This window comes from Furipterus horrens, unplaced genomic scaffold (assembly GCF_987537825.1).
Source record: "Furipterus horrens unplaced genomic scaffold, mFurHor1.1.pri manual_scaffold_4, whole genome shotgun sequence".
Taxonomy (NCBI): domain Eukaryota; kingdom Metazoa; phylum Chordata; class Mammalia; order Chiroptera; family Furipteridae; genus Furipterus; species Furipterus horrens.
In genome coordinates, this window is record NW_028327174.1 from 137,610,479 (window position 1) to 137,632,502 (window position 22,024).

Here is a 22,024-nt window from a genome sequence, read left to right on the forward strand (position 1 = left end):
AATAATTTAAAATAATATTGTGGTATAAAAAGATAGATCTCTGATAAGTGGTATTATTTTTAAATACAGGCCATAAATTGAATTAATAACAAAAATAGTATTTATATTGCTTATCCTAGCTTCCATACATGTTTCATTATACAAAGTCATGGATTCATTAGTTTTATAAGAGAAGTGAAAAATATACAATGAGGACACTTAAGAGTTATGATCCCATACAAAAATACAATGGCTCAAGGGACTTGTATTTTTAAAGGTTTTCCCATAGTCATAACATTAATAAATTCTTCTCATATTGACACTCTTGGTTTCATCTTGGTAGTTTAATTTACTGAAAGCCAAATTCATTTCCTTGATACCTCCAGTCATATTATTGAGCCTAATACAAAGTGACATTTATGTTCTGTTTCTAAGGTCAACTTTGTGGTTTTAACATAATGTGCTCTTGCTTAAAGCTTCTAACTCATTTCATTCATTTTTTCATTTACTCATTCATTCTTTCATTAAACATTTATTGGGCACTAGCTGAGTGCCAGGCACTGTATTAGGTGCTGGGGATTTAAGATGGTTAATAAATGCTTACTATGCCTCAGGTATTTGCACTCCAGTTAGGGAGAAAAAAAATTAGTATAAATTAAGTCTTTATAGAAAAGTTAGGGAAGGATCTACACAAGAGGTTGGCCAGGGAGATAAGGAGTGCTAGCAGAGTCAGATTACGTGGTCGGAGACCCAGGGTATGAAGGACATGTCATGTTAAATAACTCTGAGGGGTTCTGAGAAGATGGACCATAGGTTTCATGGGGAAGGGGAGTTGGGAAATGAGGCTGAGAAGGTAGATGAGGGGCAGACTGTGAAGGGTCTTGGACCAAAGTTATTGTTTTCTCTCTGTGTGTTGAAATCCAGAAAGTGAAAGTATAAATTCTTAAGCATTTATAATTGTCATTAAATTCTCTTTTTTCCTTAATATTACCAGTAGAGAATCCTCTCTCATACGTCTTTTTATGCAGCTGAACTACAGGCATTTTGAATTGTAACCCTGACTTTTAAAAATGAGGTATATAGGGAAATGGTTACAAACTCACAGTTAAAACAAGGATGAAAATAGGGGCTCTGATGAGTATTTCAGTTTTTGCACAGATGTGTGCACACTTGAATGCACATAACCCTGAACATAAAACATATGCAATACAGAGAAATGTAAGTTATGCTTCAGTGTGGACTCTAATTCTTTCAGTTTAACTCATCTATCACCTTTTCCTTTTTTCTCATTTCTCTTAAAATTTTTTAGAGTAAAAATGAATACAGCAAGATTGATGCATACGAAGCTCATAGACAATGGTGAGGAATGTGATAGTAGAAGACAGATTATGCATCTCAGGTACTTTGTACTAGAAGAGAATGATGCTTAGTCAGCAGACAATGTAGCAGATTGTAGAGGCAGAGTAGTGGCCCCAAAGATATCTATGAATGAATCCTTGACACTTTTGAATATGTTACCTTACATGGTAAAAGAGACTTTGCAGATGTGATTAAATTAAGCAGTTTGATGGGGAGATGACCTAGATTATCTAGGTGGGCTTGGTATAATCACCATGGTCCTTAGAAGAGGGAGGCAGGAAGGTCAGAGTCAGAGAGAGAGGATGTAAGGACAGAACCAGAGGTTGAAGTGAAGCACTTTGAAGGGGCCATGAACCATGGAAACAAAGAGTCTCCAGAAACAGGAAGAGGCAAGATCAGATTCTCCCCTAGAGTCTCCACAAGGAATATAGGCCTGCTAACGAACACCTTGATTTTAGCCAAGTGAAACTAATTCCAGACTTGTGACCTCCAGAACTATAAGATCATAAATTTGGGTTGTTTTAAACTACTTTATATGTGGTATTTTGTTATAGCAGCAATGGGAAACTAATACACAGATTAACTGCGCTGGATATAGGCAACAGATACTGAGTTTTATGTAAACTGCTCATTTTGGAACTGGTATCAGATTTCCTCACAATTTAATGCTTTAGAGCAAATGGTAAACAGGTCTTGAAAAAGCTACATTGCGTAGAGAAAAGAGAATGGCTTCTGAAGCACATAGGCCCCCTGTTTCATTTACTGGCTCTGACCCAGGGAAAGCACAACCTCTCGGAGCCTTTCCTTACAGGACTACTGTGGGGATTCTAAGAGAAACTGCAAGAGAGTAAAATGCACCCTACCGCATGAAATGTAATTTCAGCCTCTCAGTGCTTCAGGTTCCTCATCAGTAAGAGGGGATAATTGTAGTAACTATGTCGCTAAGGATAGAGCTTGATACATAGTGAGTGCTGCTCTTATTAAAGAGAAGGAGCTCCTGAAATGAAGCAGGTGCCCAACAAATGAACTGGCAGGCTTGCCATGCACCTTTCAGCACCACCCTGTATGCTTCCCATCCCTGCAGTGAGGATTATGGGGTCTCACCGAAACTTGGTCTCTGCTATCCCTGACCTGATGGTCTAACTCAGAAGTCACAGGAAAGCACCTGTCCAGGTAAGGTGGTAGATGACTGTTAAGTGAGCAGCACTGATCATGAACAGCATGTGGCTTCAGTGTGGGAAGATAGTAGAGGAGTCCTGGCAGAAGAGGTAGGATTCCTGCTCAACTTTGACAGGCAGTGGGAAGGGGGACTGTGTGTGCGAGAAGCAAGACTGGAGATGGGCAGGGGCAAATTGCAGGGGGGTGAAGGCCTGATGAAGCCACCTGGCTTTATTATAAGACAGTAGACAGTCACTGAAACAAGTCCTAGTAGAAGACTATTATGATCCAGGTGTGTTAGACTGACTTTTGACATACATTAAGTGGTTCCCATTTATGGTGCTGTGACACATGAGTGTGACAGGGTCCCTTGTAAGGTATATATAATATGTTAACATATAGCCAACCTCAAAGTTGATGATGATGATGTGTGCATGTATTTAAAAAATCAGAGAAGATTCAGGAGACGAATGCACTAAATATGTGTTTCAAAAGCAACCTGAACAAAACCCAACAGGATAGTAAAGCTAAATTGATAAAGATAAATATTTAATGAGTCCTTCAACAAGACCAGAGATAAAAACCAAGGGACACAGCATTGTGTAAGAGGCAGAACTAAAATAAAGAAGGCTCCCTGAAAACCAAATCTAGAATTAGATTTCTGCTTCATATCTGCCTAATTGTTTCTAAAACAAAATTTTAACATAACTACTTGGACTTCATGCTAGGCCCCTCCAGACCTGCAAGTGTGTAAATATTGGCTATTTGCCATTTGTCAGGCAATTGCTCTACAAGGTACAGAGAAGGTTGCACTCTTAGCAGGCAAATGATGAATAACCTAAATTATGCTTTTTCTTCCCCTTAAAGGAAAGCATATTGCATGAAGTCAGTGTAGCCCCCGTTCAAACAGCAAGGACAGGGAGTTTCGTGCCTTAAATGGGCCAAAGTCCACCATCTCTGGGGTTATCTGGTCTTCTTGAAATGAAGTATTTGATCTCCCATCTTCTTTTTATTTCACATGAAAAAAGAATGTAAACTGAGTGTTGAGGGATTAGAGACCTCAGCACTATCTGCTAGATCCAAGCAGCTAAATGGAAAAGACCCTATGAGTGCACAGCAGGCCTCCTTGTCGCTACAGGATGGCCAAGGAAGCAAGCCCTCACGAGACAGATGGACTGATCAACAGCTGGTGTCCTAACTCAGTACTTTCCTAAAGCACCAGCCAATTAGCCTGAGACACATGTTACTCTTGACTTATTCCATGTAGCATAAACAATGACTTCCTTTCTTTTATAAGTGGTCAGTAATTGCTGGTTTTGCCTAACAAAACTTAACCAAAGAAGTACGATCCTAGAAAATAATGTAAGAAAATTAGTCTATTGTTTCCATTAGGTTCAGAGAGACTCCTAGAAGTGACCAAGGATCCTTAAAACAGACCCTATGCACCAAATGTTTAACAGGGCACACCCCCGACCCCGCCTCCGCCCAGCCCCAGCCCAGGAAGGACAGAATCACTGGTGGCTTTCACTTTCTATGCTCTTTATTTCTCGTTATGTTTTAATATTTTCCACAATTATTATGTATTGAGTATGAAATAAGATATTTTAAAGGTCCTAATAAAGTGTAGTCAGTGGCTCATTGGATGAACTTTAAAGAGCTGTTTATTAGTTTCCTGATCTGAAAACTGTACTTATACAAGCATACCTTGGAGATATTGTGGATTTGGTTCCAGATCCCCACAGTAAAGCAAGTTGTAATCTTGTTGCTGGTGGAGGGTTTTGCCTTCAATTTGTTAAAAAAAGAAGAAGAAGAAGAAGAGGAGGAAGGAGGAGGAGGAGGAGGAGGAGGAGGAGGAGGAGGGAGGAGGGAGGAGGGAGGAACTAATAATATAGGGACTTAATAGTATCACCAGCAGAGGCTGATTTGGGCTGGTTCTCCATCTTGTCTGAGGGTTGGCATGGGTTATTGGTGCAGTTTTAGGTCATGGATTCACTCCAGTTAAAGGTAAAAGTATAAATACACTAGAAACCAGGAGACCTGGGTTCTGGACCAGGCTTTATGATGTTGAACAAGGCCATATCTAGGCCACAGTTACATCATCTGTAAAGCAAAGGGGCTCATACTTAGTCCCTGAGGGCCCTTTTAGCCACAGTGGTCTCCAACAATGGGGTCACATAAACCTGGGTTAATGCCCAACTCTATATTTGCTAGTTGTGTGAGCCTCAGTTTCCTCACACCAAAAAATGAAGATAATAAGATCTACTTTTCATTGGATTGTAAGGATTGACATGAAGATTCAATTAGGTGTGTAATATATCTTTTGCTAAAACTTCTCACTTAAGGATAAGTTTGATTTTTTTTTTTTAGAGAGAGAAAAAGAGAAGGGGGGAGAGAGGTGGCGGGGGAGAGAGAGGAAGAGAGAGAGACATTGGTTGCCTCCTATATGCACCCTGACCAGGGATTAAACCTGCAATTTAGGTATGTGCCCTGACCAGAAATCAAACCTGTAACATTTTTTGGTGTACGGGATGATGCTCCAATCAACTGAGCCACCTGGCCAGGGCTATAATGTACATTTCTTAACAGAAGGCTGTTACCTAGATGTTCAAAATATATAATATCCTCTTGATTTCCACAAACCATCACACAATAGCATGGAATTTATGAACGTAGCCATAGACATTTAAGCTCTAAAAGAAAATATATAGTTAATATCTGTTTCCAAATGCTTTATATTTCAGCATTTTGCTCCCTCATTACTATTTGATTCTTTGAGTGCTTTGCTAGATCACAGCCCCAAAATGGGCTGGGAGAAGGCAGGGGCTCTGGCATCTGACTGTGAACAGCACAGAGGATGTGTGGAAATGGCAGCACGAAGAAAGGGTATGTAGCTGCTCTCCTCTATCTTTGTCAGTTGGATAACCATATAATTTATCATCATTAATTGGGACACTTTTGAGAGTAAAAAACTGTTTCAGTAAAACTGGGATATATGTCCCCCTCACATTTCAGGCTTACTTTTTGTGACCTTTGATGTCACTTAAAGGTCCTGGGACTGGAGCTATGTCTAATGTCCTACTGGGGAGAAAATTGCAAAATAAGATTCTGTCTAAATAATCTAAAATCCTTCTGTGTTTTTTAAAGGCATAAAAATTATTTAACTAAAGTTTGACAAATATAATTTTAGATAAAATTATATGATAAAAGTTTTGCTTCTATTATTATAATGTATGCTTTAGAGTTTGATCAGCAAAATTTCCTGGAAAAGGACAGAGTAAATATTTTAGGTTTTGTGGGCCGTATGGTCTCTGTCACAACCACACAGTTCTGTCCTTGTAGGGTAAAAGCAGCCATAGACAGTATATATAAAATAATGGGTGATGCTGTGTTCCAATAAAGCTTTAGTTACAGTAACTGGCTATGAGCTGGATTCGACTTTGGGCTGCATTTGCCAATACCTGTGTTAAAACAATAGTTCCCAGACTTTTGGAATTCACAGGACTAGGAGAATAATAAAAATTTCTGGAATTGACTCAAGATTTCTAATGTTTTATTTTATTAAGTAATTAGGTTAAAAAAAGAAAAAATATCATTGCCTAGTGCCTTTATCTCTTAGAATTATAATTAGCAAAAAACTAGAAAGGGCACAAATTCAGAACAAATTTAGCTTTATAAAAGCCTACCACATTGTCCTTACTTCTAAAATTTTTGATGAACCTGGTGAAAATTTTGTCATGAATATGCTCAGGTTACTAGACGGTTCATGTAAGTTGCTTTTGGAGGTTACATGGTGTGGCACTGTAGGAAAATGTGGTATATAATGAAAACATCTGGATTTAAATAAGTTTGGGGGAGTACTAAGAAGGGAAAATGAGCTAACCTTGAACATTACTTTAAAGGGACAAAACTACTTGAAGAGAGTGTCCCCTATTCTGAATCACTGATGCAAACACAAACTCCAACACTGAGCAACCTCAGAACTCACCAGCTGCCATTGCGCAGGGTACCAGGCTGGGGGACAGTTGAAGCGGTTACAAGCTTGCACTGTGCTGGGCTTCTGCTGGTGACACAGATCGTCAGCCAGGATCACTGTTTCATTCATCTCTGTGGAGCGCATCTGGGAGCAGAAGACATCTCTGGTCTGTAGGCCAACCCCACAGGTGAGACTGCATGGACTCCACTTGCCAATTTCCCACCTGGAAGAAATCAGAAAAGAAATAAGGTACCCTGAACACCTGTGCAGAGAACACGTCCCATGATATGAAATGTTAAGGTAGTAAAAACACCTAACTGGGAATGTGAGACGTTCCAGCACAAGATTGGCTAGGAATTCTACCCCAAGCTTCAAACCCGTCCTTTCCCTTTATGTTCTAGCATTTATTTCAAATAAAACAAGGAAGGTGATAAACTGGAACATCCAATTTTTTACTCACAAAATCATCAAGAATGGTCACAATCATGTTTATTTTGATGGAACACCTTCATCAAAATAAGAGGGTGTGCTAAGGAAGACATAGGTGGAACATGTAAAGGCCTTGGGCACCACGTATCGAATGGTGGGTTTAGAAGAAGCCTTTCTGCTCATCTCTACAGCTATCATTCTTAGCAAGACTGAAAAAAGTTGTGCTTGCTTTTCTTTGGCTTCAAAGTGAAAGGTCAGTGGCTCCAATTTCCTTCAAACTTCCATTATAGCATAGAAATGTCTTTGTCCTATGTGTTAATCTCATCACTGCCTGGGACTGGAGAATGTAACAGAAGTGAAGGTTACTAAATAGCTCGGTCTTCTTGAGAGAACTGCTCATTATCTGGAAGTAGAAGTCAAATAACCACAGATGAGTTGAGTGCATAAATTGGCCATTCCAAATGGCCAAATCTTGAGAAGTACATTTACAGTGAGCTAAGTGTCTATAAAAACATTCCCACTGCATTGTCCTGTTGCTACAGCCTCCAAAATGGGAATGATAAGGAAAACCTTCAGTTGCTTGGGCTCTGAGTCAAAAGTGTTCTTTAATGATCAGTTTTAGAAAGTTCTGTTTACAATATGAGGCAGAAAGATTCTACAAACAAGACTTAGCCAAGAAAAGCATCGCAAGTAAATCCTTCAGTAGCTAGGCCCCCTACCTTCTGTAGCCAGCCCTGAAAACTCATTTAAATTCTTTTTTGTCAGACTGTAAAACTGAGTGTGTACTCAATCTCTTCCTGCCACTTTGATATGTAAGTACCTTTCTAATCCATTATTTCCACAACCTCCTTCCATCTACCTTATGTTTAAGCTATAGTTGTATTGAACTACTATGTTATTCTCAATTCATACCCCCTTACTGGTTTTCTAGCTCTGTCTTTACTTAAGTTGTTACTCCTAATTTGGAATATTTTTTTATCCTTTCCTTCCCCTCAAAACTATTCCATTTCTGTATATCCAAATTTGGTCTATATTTAAAGGATTGTATTTATAATTGCAGCAGACATTGATCATTTTCTTGATTGTATCAGTTAGTCTTCCTGTTAAGAGCCCTATGGGAGGACGTATCTCTTAAAGGCAAGGTCTATGCCTGAGTCAACTTTGTATTTCTCTAGGGTTCACCATAGCACCTTCTAAATAGTTAATGTATATGGTTAACTATTTCCTGATAAATTAGCAAATGGAAGGGACCTACCATCAAAGTGGGCACTTTATACACATTATGTCATTAATTACCTCCATAACAGCATGAGACATACTCTACTGATCTTCCATATTATAGCTGGGCAAGAGGCTCACTTGTCCAAATACCCACAATTAATAAGTAGTGAATAAAGGATTCAAATTTGGGTGTGTCTGGCTCCAAAACCTTTGTGCTTTCTATTGTACCATGCTCTCTCCAGAAAATACCTTGAAAACTGTCCTGTCAACATTACAAAATTTTAAGTCAATAGAAGAGGAGAAGCTGGTTGAATATATTTCTTTCAGATCCTGTATGAATTTCTATAAACTGTTAAACTCTCTAGCTAGGGTAAATCCCAAGCTTAAAATGTTGTGGGGTTATTGGTTTTAAAACACATCCACACATTCTTTGTACTCCTCCCTTCTAAAGATGGAGTCCTGAGTGTGGGCTGAACTTAGTGGCTCACTTGTAATGAAAAGAATGAGGGAAAAGTGATTATTATGTGACTTCTAAGGCTAAATCACAAACAGAATATAGTTTCTACTTCTTTCTCTCTCTCTCTGACTTCTCATTCTGGGGGAAATCACCTTGCTCACATGACAGCCATTATGTCATAGGGACACTTATGTCATATGGGAAGTACACATGCAAAGGAAATGAGGTGACCACCAACAGTTAGCCCCATCTTGCCAGCCATGTGAGTGGACTACCTTGAAAGCAGATCTGCTGGACCCAGTCTAACCTTCAGATGACTCCAGCTTCATGAGACTGAGCCAGAACTGCTTTCCAAGCTGCTCCCAAACCCCTCACTCATGAAACTATGAGAGGTAACAAATGTTTATTTTCGTTGTGAGCTATTAGGCTTGGGGGAAATTTGTTATGCAAAAATATGCAACTAATACAAGAATATACTCTGCTCACAAAATGTATATATGCTCACCAAAGCGCGTGTACAAAAATACCCAAAGTAGCACTCACTATTCATACCCCATCGGGAATAGACCAAATGTCCATCAACAATTAAATGGATAAAAAATTATTATATAGTCATACAATACTATAAAACAATGAGGATAAACTATAACAATGAGCAACACTGGTGAATCTCACAAACATAACATTGAGTAAAAAAAGCCACAAAAGCAAAAATTCATACTGTGACTTCATTTATATAAAGCCCAAACACCAAAACTCAACTATGGTGTTGGAAATCAGGATGGATTCACATTGTGAAAAATCATCAAGCCATACACATAAGATTTGTGCACATTTCTCTATACTTATTATGCTTCAAAAAAGGGTGTTCCCCCCCTCCCCCCCACTTTTAAGTGAAATACTCAATGTTGTGGATGGAAAACAAAATTTAACAACCATGCCCAATGCTATGAGCCCTCTACGTATGCCTACATAGTAAATGCTGTCCCAAGGTTAAAATGTGTCATACTAGAGGCTCTACAACTCTGTTGCCCCCTACCCTGCCCCCATCTTTGGGTAATTCAGTCACTGGGACCTTGAAACAGAGGCATTTTGCCAGCCATGAGGCCACTTTAACACTGTTTGGAGAAACTTGCAAAACAGACATTACCTGCCTACCCACAATAAAACCACATTACAGATTCCAGACAGGACTTCCGGCCAAGATGGAAGTGTAGACAGACATGCTGTGTCTCCCTCCACAACTAAGAAGGAATACAACTACCTCAAAACTAGAAACAACCAGAAGTTCCAGAAAATTAAACTACATGGAAGTCCAGCAAACAAAGATATAAAGAAGAAATACTCATCTAGACAGGTAGGAGGGGTGGAGCTGGGGCAGAGAGGACTTGGTGTGGTGGCGGCAGCAGCGGCAGCAGAGGCAGGCCGGTGGAAAGTACAGTTACACATTTGAAAAAAGTCAGGAGGGACACCTGCGGACATTCCCAGCCCCTCACCAGACCCCGCAGGTCACTGTCCTAGTACCAGAGAAAATCAAGCCTCATTGCTTTTGACTGTGCAAACCAGTGGGGGTTGGGACAGAGGCAGAAACTGCTGGTCTCTCAGCAGAGTCCGCTTGTTTAAAGGGCCACCATGGACCTAGAACATCCACAGACCCACCCACTCTGGGGACGACGGCCAGGGCAGCAGCTACAGGGGCACCAGTTCGGTGCAGAAGTGGGAGAGGTGCCTGGAAAAGGGGCAAATGCTGGACAAGCAGCATTGTTCCTTCTCAGACCGCTCCCCCGCATACAGCACCACAATGTGGTGAAACAGGTCGCCCTGTTACTGACGAATCCCTAAGGCTCCACCCTTACAATGTAGTAGGAACTACAGTTCTCCCTGGGACATGAAAGCAAACACAGGAGACTTCTGGCCAAGATGGAGGCCTAGACTGACACGCTCTGTTTCCCTCCACAGCTAAGAAGGAATATAACTACCGCAAAACCAGAAATAACCAGAAGTTCCAGAAAATAAATGGAAGTCCAACGTATGAAGTTATAAAGAAGTGGTGCTCGTTTGGACATGTAGGAGGGGCAAAGCCAGGGAGAAGAGTTCAAGCTGTGCTGTCTGTGGCAGCAGCAGCGATGGCGGCAGGACAGTGGTAAGCACAGACACCCGTATTTAGTGGGAGGTGAGAAGTGCCTGGGGAGCACCCCTGGCTGCAGACTAGACCTGTCGGCTTGCGATTCTGGGGCCAGGGAGGGCGGACCTCCATTGCCTTGGACTGTGGGGCCCAGAAGGGATGGGGGTGAACAGGGGGTGGCTCCCAGTCTCTTGGTGGAGGGTGAACAGCAGGAAGCCATCTTGGACCCCCACCCCCGCAGAGGGCGCCGCAGCGTGATGGGACAGGTCACCCAGCTGTGGGGAGTGCACGGGCTCTCACCCCTGTGGCGTGGGAGGTGTGACAGCCCTGCCCAGTAAGCAAAGGTAAACACAAAACCGTCAGGATGGCACAGATCATGATAGAGATCCCGGGTGATGCAGCTGACCAGACAGCAAATATCTAATCTAATGAAGCAGCAGATAGGAAATCTTTCTGAGGCTCAGTTCAGAGCTTTGGTTATACAAATGCTTACAGACCTAACAGCATATCTTAAACAAAATGGGGAAGGAATGAAAGCTATTCCTGCTGAAATGAATAAAAACACATATGAAACTAGTGGTGAGGGCAAGAAAATCAGAGATCAAATCAACAAATCAGAACATAGGGAAGGAACAAACAGTCATCCAGTGCAGAAAGAGGAAACGAAAAGTGAGGAAAAGGAGGAGAGGCTCAGAAACTTATCAGAGAGCTATAAGCGGGCCAACATCCAAATCATAGGGCTGCCAGAAGGTGAAGAAGAAGAACTAGAAATTGAAAAATTACGTGAAAAGATAATGAGGCAGAACTTCTCTAACTTGGGGAAGGAAATGGACTTACAGGTCCAGAAAGCACAGAGAGTTCCAAAAAAACTGGACCCAGGGAGAACCACATCAAGACACATTATAATCAAAATGTCAAAAATTAAAGATAAAGAGAGAATCTTAAAAGCAGCAAGAGAGAAGAAGAGAATTACATACAAAGGGGTCTCAATAAGACTGTCAGCTGATTTCTCAAAAGAAACTCTGCAGGCAAGAAGGGACTGGCAAGAAATATTCAAAGTAATGAAAAGCAAAAACCTACAACCATGATTATTCTATCCAGCAAAGCTGTCATTCAGAATAGAAGGGCAGAGAAAGTGCTTCCAGGACAAAGTAAAACTGAAGGAGTTGATCAGATCCAAACCACTGTTATATGAAATGTTAAAGGGACTTGTTTAGGAGAAAGAGGATCAAAACTATGTACATTAAAATGAAAACTGTATCACAACAACCAACAACAGAAGCTAGGGAATTGAAACAAAGGCAGACTAAGTAGGCAGCGAGAGTGAAAAGAATTATAGGTACGGGGAACATTTTGGGGGGAGGTCAGAAGGGAGGGGGAAGGGGGGAAAGGGAGGGAGATGATACAGGAATTAAGAAGCATAGTAGGAGAGAGTGGAGTAGACAGGAAGATGTTGAGAAGAATTATATGCACAACCAATGGACATGGACTAAGTGGGGGGACAATTTGAGGGAGGGGTGTCATTGGGTGAAGGGGAACAAAGGGAAAAGAAATTGGGACAACTGTAATAGCATAAACAATAAAGCATATTAAAAAAAAGTACATTACATTACATTCTCAAGGGAAGAGGTTAGCAGAAGCTATTTGTGTATGAAACACTGCCAATTCTGGGTTGAAAGTATATTAAAAAATTTTTATTTTCAATTACAGTTTACATTCAGTATTATTTTGTAATAGTTTCAGGTGTAAAGCACAGGGGTTAGAGAATCATATACTTTACAAAGTGCTCCCCCCGATATTTCCACTACCCACCTTGCACCATACATAGCTGGGGTTGAAAGTATGTGAATTAACTTAGGCAAAAAAGGGAAAGCAGAAACTCTCCCCCTACTTTCCCCTGCATAGAAGCTGCAGATGTGAGCCTTGGACGTCCCTGAAAATTGTACGTTTGGCTCTTTCTGAGGAAGGGACAGCAAGCCAGAGGGAGCTAGCCTAGATGGGCAAGATTGGCCATGGCTGGCAGCCAGTGGGATACTTAAGTGGCCTTCACTGATATCCTAGGGCCTGGCCTCCACATAAGCCCAGAGATGAGGTGGGTAGGAGCTCTGTCTCATCTGGGCTTCAGAGGGTGAGGGTACTAGTGCTTCTTTTCCCACTTTGCCTGGTTGACTTTTACTCATGTTTTCATCTTCATTGAAATGATACTTTCTCAAGGAGGAAGCTTTCAACTGGGAAAAATTCTCCTCTACTATATGGTTCCGTTAATACTTTCCCATTTGGAAATTCTCAACACACCACTTTATTATTTTATTTCTCTTTATTTTTACTGTGGTGAGAAGACAAGATCTACCCCTTCACAAAATTTTGTTTAATACAGCATTGTTGACTGTATTTACAGTATTTTACAGCAGATCTCTAGAGCTTATTCATCTTGTACAACTGAAACTTTATGCCTACTGATTAGCAACACCCCACTTTCCCCTTCCCTAAGTCCCTAGCACCCATGATTCCAAGCTTTGAGTCTATGAATCTGACTGTTTTATATACCTCCAATAAGTGGAACAGGTAGTATTTGTTCTGTGACTCAACTATTTCACTTAGCATAATGTCCTAAAGATTTATCTATGTTGTCCCACCTTGCAAATTTACTTACGGTTTAAGGCTGAATAATAGTCCATTGTATGCACATGCTACGTTTCCTTTATCCACCCCTCTGTCTGTGGGCATTTAGGTTACTTCCACATGTTTGCTATTGTGAATAGTGAGTGCTACAGTGCTCATATCTCTCCTCCTTCTTTTTTTGGATAAATACCCAGAAGTGCGATTCCTAGAAAATATAGTAGCACTATTTTTAATTTTATGAGGAACCACCTGAGAAACCATACTGTTTTTCATAACGTCTGCACCATTTTGCATTCTCAACAACTGTGTTTTTTTGTTTGTTTGTTTTCCATTGCATTGTAGGCATTCCTTATATCTTTTAGGGATTAACTCCTTATCAGATAGATGGTTTGCTTTTCCATTCTGTTGGCTGTTTCCTTTGCTGTGCACAGTGTACTAATCTGTTATCCTGATGAGAGGATGAGGCTACGGCTGTTCTGGTTTACTCCTTGTCACGGGTTGACATAACCCCCACTGGAGTCCCAAGCCCAGTACTTCAGAATGTGACCTTATATGGAAGGAGGTCATTGCAGATGCAATCACTTAAGCTGAGGTCACACTAGAGTAGGGTGGGCCCTTAATCTGAAATGACTGTTGTCCTCATAAAATGGGAGGGAAACACCACAGAGAATGGATGCCATCAGTGACAGAGGCAGAGGTTGTGGTGATGCATCTATAAGCCAAGGAACATCAAGGATTGTCAGCAGACACCGGAAGCTAGAAGAGGCACGGAGGAGTCTTCCTCACAGGTTTCAGAGGGAGCATGGCCCTGCTGACACTTTGTGATTTTGAGCTTGACTTTTGCCTCTAGAATTATAGAGGATAAATTTCTGTTGTTTTAAACCATCCCATTTGCAGCACTTTGTTACGGCAGCCCTAGGAGAGCAGTATACCCCTGTGACCGCAGTTCCTAGCATGGTGCCTGGAGCACAGTAGATGCCCAATAAGTACGAAGTGGCTCAGACTGAGTGGAACCCCACTGGACTGTATGGGTGCCTTTCCGTTAGACACTCATCTCAGTTGTGTCCACTAAAGAACTGCCATCACCAATTTCAAAGACCCAAAACCTCTGAACACCACAAAGTTTTCTTCAATGTGGTGAAAACTACTTGGTCGCAACACTGGACTTAAAGTGACAGAATGCCATTATAGGTCATGGCCCAACTGGTATAAGTATTTACACATTTTACTACAATATTAGCCTATTGCATTATGGTACCCCCTCCCCCAAACTTACTAGGGGTGTTATACAATTTAGGTCTTAGTAGTCTGAACATATCTGTAAAATACATAAGTCCCAAATTCCAAAACACATGTGCCACAGTGATTTTGGCTAAAGGATCATGACCCTGTATAAGGAGGATGGTAAACATGATCACTATTGTTTCTTTTGGCCTCTAGGCTTCAGGTGTTTAGTTTATGGTTGGGCCCTTAGCCAAAATGTTAGGAAGACTGGTTCCCTCAGAATTCTTTCTATACTTCTTTGTTTTCTCTTGGCTCTTCTGCACATTCCTATTTCTTTTGTCAAAACCTGCTTTTAGGGAAGGCTCCATGAGCTGACAGGTCACAGCTGATGCTTTGTAGCTTCAGGCTGGACCCTATCCAGGTCCTGAGTGATTGACTCTTCATGCCCGACAGGCAGGAGACAGGCAGGAGAGAGCCGGTTGCCTCCCACCCCTCAAGGCTGGAATTAGTCTTTTTGTCCTCTGCCCAGCATCAGGCATTCTTGAGTTGGCCTGTCTTTAAAACTGGATTTTAGGTCTAAGCCTTGATTTCCCAGTTCCCTGATGGTGCTGGAGTTCTGCCCAAAGCCCTACCTATTAGACTATTGTCCTGTCACTCTGTCTGGATCTGGCCAGCCCCTGGTCTTGGGCTTGGCAGAGACCCTTAGTCATAAGCCCTATAAGCCATAATGTGACAGCAGCCTAGCTGACATCACACATCATTGCTAATAACAGTAGTAATTCTGACATTTCCACAGAGCTTACAATGAGCCAGATACTTTGCTAATTGCTTTATGTGCACTGTCTTCTGTAATCCCCTCTACACTTCTGGGAGGCAGATACTAATATTATTTGCATTTTAACAACACAGAGCTGAGGCCTGGATAAGTTAAATGATTAATTAGTCATGGCCCAGAATGCCTCCTGCCAACACTCACACCAATGTCAATGCCACTTGCATTTCATCCAAGTCTACCAAGACTTGGATGCATGGGCGCTGAGAACAGGGCTGCTCCCTATCACAGAGGCCAGCAATGTGGATTTATAAGCACCAGCTCTGCATCCCTGAGTTCTGCTATGGGATACGTATTTGCAGCAGTGCTATGAAGAAGGTACTATAAGTTCCCGCCCCGCCTCCCCTTTCTTCTATCCCACCTGAGGACATTTTTCTTTCATTGCTTTTAGAGAGACAGGAAGGGAGAGAGGAAGGGAGAGACAGAAACATTGATAGATTGCCTCCCCAGTGTGCTTGGATTGGGTATCATAGGTGCTCACCCAAGAACGAAAGTCGCAACCTAGGTGTGTGTCCTGACTGGGAACTGAACCTGCAACCTTTAAGCCACAGGATGACACTCCAGCCAATTGAGCCACACCGGTCGGCAGCCGTCCGTCTCGAGAGACGATGGTGTAGCTTCTTAAGAGTCTATCTGCACCGCCGAGAATGGCTGTGCAGTCCGACTCGGGAGTGACACGGTATCTGTCTCCTCCCGTGTTGAATCGACATCTTGCGATGACGCTGAAGTGTCCTCTCCAGTGAAGCTGAAGCTACAGAGCCTGGGCAGGGTGATATGGAGGGTCTGCTGTTGCCCATGCAGCAGACCCCCCCTCTCTTCGCAGCTGAAGGGTCCAAGGGAAAGACGGAGTCAATACAGCTTGGCTTCAGGTGCGCCGCAGGAGTTGCCGGTGTTGACTACAACGTCAAACCGCCTTGGGGACTCCGGCTCTGGATTTTCTGTCGGGGTTTACTCCCCTAGCCTTTCCCCTGAAGAGGTATGCCGCAAGGCAGCGGAGGTTTTTTGGAGTCAGAGTTTTCCTTCTCTGATGTGCCCTGACTGGAAGATCGAACCAGCGACACTTAGCTCGCAGGCCGACGCTCAATCCACTGAGCCAAACCAGCCAGGGACTGAGCCACACCAGCTGGGGCAATTTCCCTCATTGTACAGGGTGACAAAATAGAGGCTCTCAGAGGTCAATTAGCTTATCCAAGTCACACAACTAGTAAATAAGAGAGTCAGGATTCAAACCCAGGTGGTCTGGCTCCTACATGCCCAATTATATTATCCTGCTTCTTAAGGTCAGGAAGATGACTACAGCAGTACAAAGTACATCTGAGAGGCACATTCTAGGCTCTCTGGTGCTTACAACTTCAGAAAAGGACCAATGACAAAATGGCAGATCTGTTCCTACATAATAAAACAAATACACTGATGCCATCCAAGGTTATAAATACACCTGGAGTTATTTCAGTAAAGTAGGAGTGGTACTTGCCAGTTCAGTGGGCAAAGGCAGAGTGTGGTTCCTCCCAAGGACAGGTTTTTGCAAAGGTGGCTATCAGAGATAATGTGGTCAATCAAGAACTCATGATGGCTGGCACTTCTTAGCAGCTTGTGTTTGTATTAGCTATACACTAGGAGGAATTTTTGCCTTCTTTTGGCTGAGGGCTCATTATGTGAGTTGCCAAGGTTTTTCTACCCTACTCTTTCAAAGCAGGCGATGGCCTGTTGTCTCTAGTAACTCACTGCGTGTTGCTGGTATAAATGCACATAATTTCTAAAGGCAGACTCTCCCTACCCTAAGCTATCATAACCCAAGAACCTTCTCTTACCTTGTTTTCTTGAAGCAAAGTAGGGCTTGTTTCTTTATTCAAAATTTTAAAATGAAGTTTTTGTTGAGAGGCAAAACACCACTGTAAATTTCAGTTACTTGTTAGACATATGTTTTAAAAACTTATGTGTAATCTTCCAACTTGGCATTTCTGCCCAACATTTCTATCCCGTGATTTTTAAAGTCCCCCAAAGATATCTGTTTCCTTTAGAATGCCTCTGAGGTCAGGAGGCAGACAGCAATCAGGCAACAATAAATCAGACACCATGGAGCACAGCCAGCTCGGGAAAGCCTGAGGCAGGGCATCGGGGACACTGTCTAGGATCCTGTCCCACTCGAAGGTTTTGGAATATTACTTGTAGCTCCCAATTTATCTCTACATCTCCCAGTTTCCAATTTTATCTACAGCCCAAAGCTTGCAAAATGCAAATCTGGTCACTTTACTTCCTCTGATTACAAACCCCCATCGGAGTCCAAGCTGAGTTTTCAGGAGGGTGGAGACCAGAGTGCCCAGGGCACCCACCGGGGACGAGGGGACTCTGTATGGCTGCAGCTGAACATTCTAATTTGATTTTCCTTCCTTCCCTTTCCTTCCTCCTTCCCCTTTGTAGGACTAAACTGTAGCCTGAGCCTCGATGGGCAATGCTCCATGGATGTGACAAGGCTCAGCACCAGGCCGGGATAGCTAGGAATCAAACTTTCAGGGAGGATTAAACAAATATAAATATATGAAGAAGAATGAGAGTCAGATTTCTTACTGTCAGGAAGTTGAATTGGATTGGTAGATAATAGTGTGACTTTGTGTTTTTAAAAAAATTTTCAATTACAATCGACATTCAATATTATTTTTTATTAGTTTCAGGTGTGCAGCATAGTGATTAGACATTTGTATAATTTATGAGTGATTCCCCCTAAGAAGTCTAGTACCCACCCTGCACCATACACATTATTGACTATATTCCTTATGCTGTACTTTACCTCCCGATGGCTACTCTTTAGCTACCAATTTGTACTTCTTAATTCCTTCACCTTTTTCACTCAGCCCTTCAATCCCCTTCCCATTCACCAATCATCAGTCTGTTCCCTGTACTATGAATCTGCTTCTATTTTATTTGTTCATTAACCTTGTTCTTTAGAGTCTACATATAAGTGAAGTCACTTACTTGTCTTTTTCTGTCTGACTTATTTCACTTAGCATAATACTGTTTTTTGTCTTTCTCTGATTGAGTTTTAGCATAATTCCCTCTAAGTCCATCCATGCAGTCAAAAATAGTAGGAGTTCATTCTTTTTTAAGTCCAAGTAATATTTCATTGTGTATATGTACCATATGTTCTTTATCCAATCATCTATTAATGGGCACTTAGGTTGCTTTCATATCGTATCTATTGTAAATGAGTGCTGCAATGAAAATAAGGGTACCTATATCTTTTCAAATTAGTGTTTTGGATTCCTTTGGATATATTTTCAGAGGTGGAATTGCGGGGTCATAGGTAGTCTTATTTTTTGAGGAACCTCCACACTGTTTTCCACAGTGGTTGCACCAGTCTGCATTCCCACCAACAGTGCATGAGGGTTCCTTTTTTCTTCTCATCCTCACTAACACTTGTTGTTTGTTGATTTATTGATGATAAATTCTGACAAGTGTGACGTGATATCTCATTGTGGTTTTAATTTGCATCTCTTTGTGAGCTCATGGTTTTTAATAGACAGATACCTAGATAGATATAGATATATCAACAAATATAAATAAGTGTATACAAATATATACATACATATATATACACACATGTGTGTGTGTGTGTGTGTGTGTGTATATATATATGTGTGTGTGTATATATATATATATATAAGATTTCTTAGCTTTTTCTGCTAAGAGGCTTAGAAGCAATGATATTCCAGTAGTACTAAGTATATAAGTGCCCAGATCTTAAATTCTAAATACCACTCTCCACTAAGGAACCAGTTGCTGTAGAAACGGCTCTAGCAGGGGCTGAGAAAGTGAAAAATGAGCGTGGAACATCTTGTACCAAAAAACTAGGAAGTCCTCAAAGAATAATGAGGTATATCTCAAAAGGACAAAAGGACCAGTTTGAAGGGGCTCCCACTGGCCATATTTGGAACAATATGATAGTGATGGATTTTAACTCTTTGACAAAAACAGAAATACATCGGTAAATAAGAAGAGAAAGCTCTACCTTATAGTAGCATGCCTATTAATAATCTAGAAGGAATGAGAGAATTTAGAAAGTCACCATTTGTCAACCATAATAATAACAATTGATTCAGGCAAGGATCATCAGTGAATACAAATGCTGGTGGGTCAAAGGTTGATGAGGAATAGGGTATTTACTTAGTTTCAGATTATCTTCCCATAAAATACTTATTTGTTACTTACTATTAATAAGTGCAACATACTCAATAATTTTATAGTGGAAAACCTGGCTGACATCACCTTAACCAAGTAAGAAGAGTTAACATCATCATTAACGAATGGAATATAACATCATTCATCTCTCCTGACACATGCACTAAAAGAATCTATCAATAGTGTATATACTTCTGTGGTATTTCTGTCAAAAATTCAAAAATCATGGGAAAACGTCAAGCAAACCTGAACTGAGGGATATTTTACAAAGTAACTGGCCTATATTCTTCAAAATGACCCAGGATATGAAAGACAAAAAAAGACGGCCAGATTGAAGGCGTCTAAAAAGAAATGACAACCAAATCTAGAACCTCCAAGGACATTGTTGGGACAATTGGCAACATCTGAATAGAGTGTGTGGTTGAGACAGCCATCTCTTGATTTTGGTGGTTAGACAGCATCCTCGTACTTAGGTAATACACACTAAAGTTTTACGATGCAACGGGCTCTCTCCTGACATTACTGTATTCTTAAATGGTTCCAAAATGTTAACAACTATGGAACTGAGGTATAAGGGAACTCGATGTATTATTTCTGCAACTATTTAAAAACTAAAATTCCTTCAAAATAAAGGTTATAAAAAAAGTCTATTGGCTCCCAGTTACCCACAAGCCAAGGTTCAAATCCTTGGCTGGCCTGTAATGTGCTTCACAAAGAAGTTTGAATGTATCTTTCTGGTTTAATCTCAGGTCACCCCTATACTCAGCGTGGGTGAGTACCCAGCAGAAGAGTACCCACTTCTCTGGCTGGCAAACTCTACTGCCTCTCAGGCTGGATCCTAAACATCCCCCTCTCGTCTGGACACTTTTCTGATCCTCTCCCACCAGGCAGAGCTAGACCTTTCTCTCTGCAGCACACCACTGTCTCCTTCCTCCTCAGGGCATTCTTTTTATCTCGCAGGCTCACGTTCATTACACTGCAGCTATTTGTCCACTTGTCTGTCTCTCTTACTAGACTCTGCACTCTCCAAGGGCAGCAAAGGCTCTGACCTATTCGTCTTCCCATCTTGCCAGTGCCTGGGACATCACATAATGTGGAAGACCTGGGGCTCTGGAATTGGATTATCTATGAATGAACTTGCTCTGCCATTCTCTAATTGCATAATCTTGGACAAGTTACTTAACAATATATCTACATTTGAAGTGGGAATAATAGCAATACCCACTTCAAAGGGCTGTTATGAGGTTCAAGTGAGAACATCTAGGTTAAGGGCTTCAGAACAGTGCCTGGCACAGATTAAGGGCTTTATAACATGAGCTAATAGGAACTGTTATTACTGGGTGCTCAGTAAATATTTGTTAAATGCATGGATGGTTACTGTGAGGACTGAGATTAGATGAGCAGAATGAGAATTCTTCTTGGACTGAGTCAGACAAAGTAGACTCCATTTATGGAGCCTGGGGGAAACAACATTTGTGGCATGTCCACATTAACTTACCATTTAAGCATGCATTGCTAAGCACTGTGACAGATATATAAGAAGTGGGAAACATGCTCACCATCTTCAACATGCTCTCAGCAAAGAGGGGGAGAACCGTCAAATACCTAGTAGACATAGCAAACAATGTCAGATAGTATTGATGAGTTAATTGCTAAACTGTTTGGCTAACCAATGAATACTGAGAATTTCCGAAGACAGGCGGTGTGTTGCTCATAGCCACTTGCATTTATATGATTGATTGCAGTGCACAAAGACTGTTTATTATCTTTTTGATCCGTTTGCTTTAAGCCTACTTTTTTCACAGAGCATGTCAAACAGCAGAATGGCACCGAAACTAGGCCTAGTTATACAGGGTATCTTCTGCCTTCCCTCGCTCAGCACTGCCCCCCTTCTCTGTGACATCCCACTGTCACAGAGAAACACCCAGATGCCTGTTTACTTACAGGCAGCTTGATTTAATTAAAATGTCTAAATTCTGGCTCCTATTTTCTAATCACCCCATCTTCTAGATGACAGTACATTAAAATGACATAGAATTCCTGTTGGCTATTATAATTCAGACATCCTGTTAGTAGCATAGATGAGATGAAAAATCACTTTTCCCCTTAGGAGGTCAAGGTTTTAGCTGGTTTGCCTAGAATAATAGGTGAAAATTTCTTACTAAAAATAGCTGCAGTTTTTTCTCCCTGTGGTCAAGATCATAGAAGAAATCAGTTAGATCATAAATGTGTATCTTCTGTTGTTTTTCTCCAATACCATTTTTTGGTTTTTATTCCAGTTATTTCAGTTTTTTAGTGGTCTTCCACTAAATGAACGTCTTCCCTTTTCCAGAATCACCTTCTTCAAACAGAGTAAGCTTTCGCCAAGCTCAGCTACTGTTGGGTTCTCAACACACCATTTCTTTTTTTTCACATCTGTGAATTTGCTTCCAACTTTTCCTGCCTGGAATGCTCTCCATGTTCCTGCCT

At 41.3% G+C, this 22,024-nt stretch overlaps 1 protein-coding gene across 1 annotated transcript in view; it reads right to left on the reverse strand.

Annotated features, from left to right (window-relative positions):
* Positions 1–22,024, reverse strand: part of ADAMTSL1 (ADAMTS like 1) — a 400,901-nt gene that overhangs the window by 133,690 nt on the left and 245,187 nt on the right. The window contains exon 16 of the mRNA XM_090274075.1: positions 6,482–6,692. Coding sequence (XP_090130201.1) covers positions 6,482–6,692 — 211 coding nt within the window. The remainder of the gene's footprint in view (positions 1–6,481; positions 6,693–22,024) is intronic.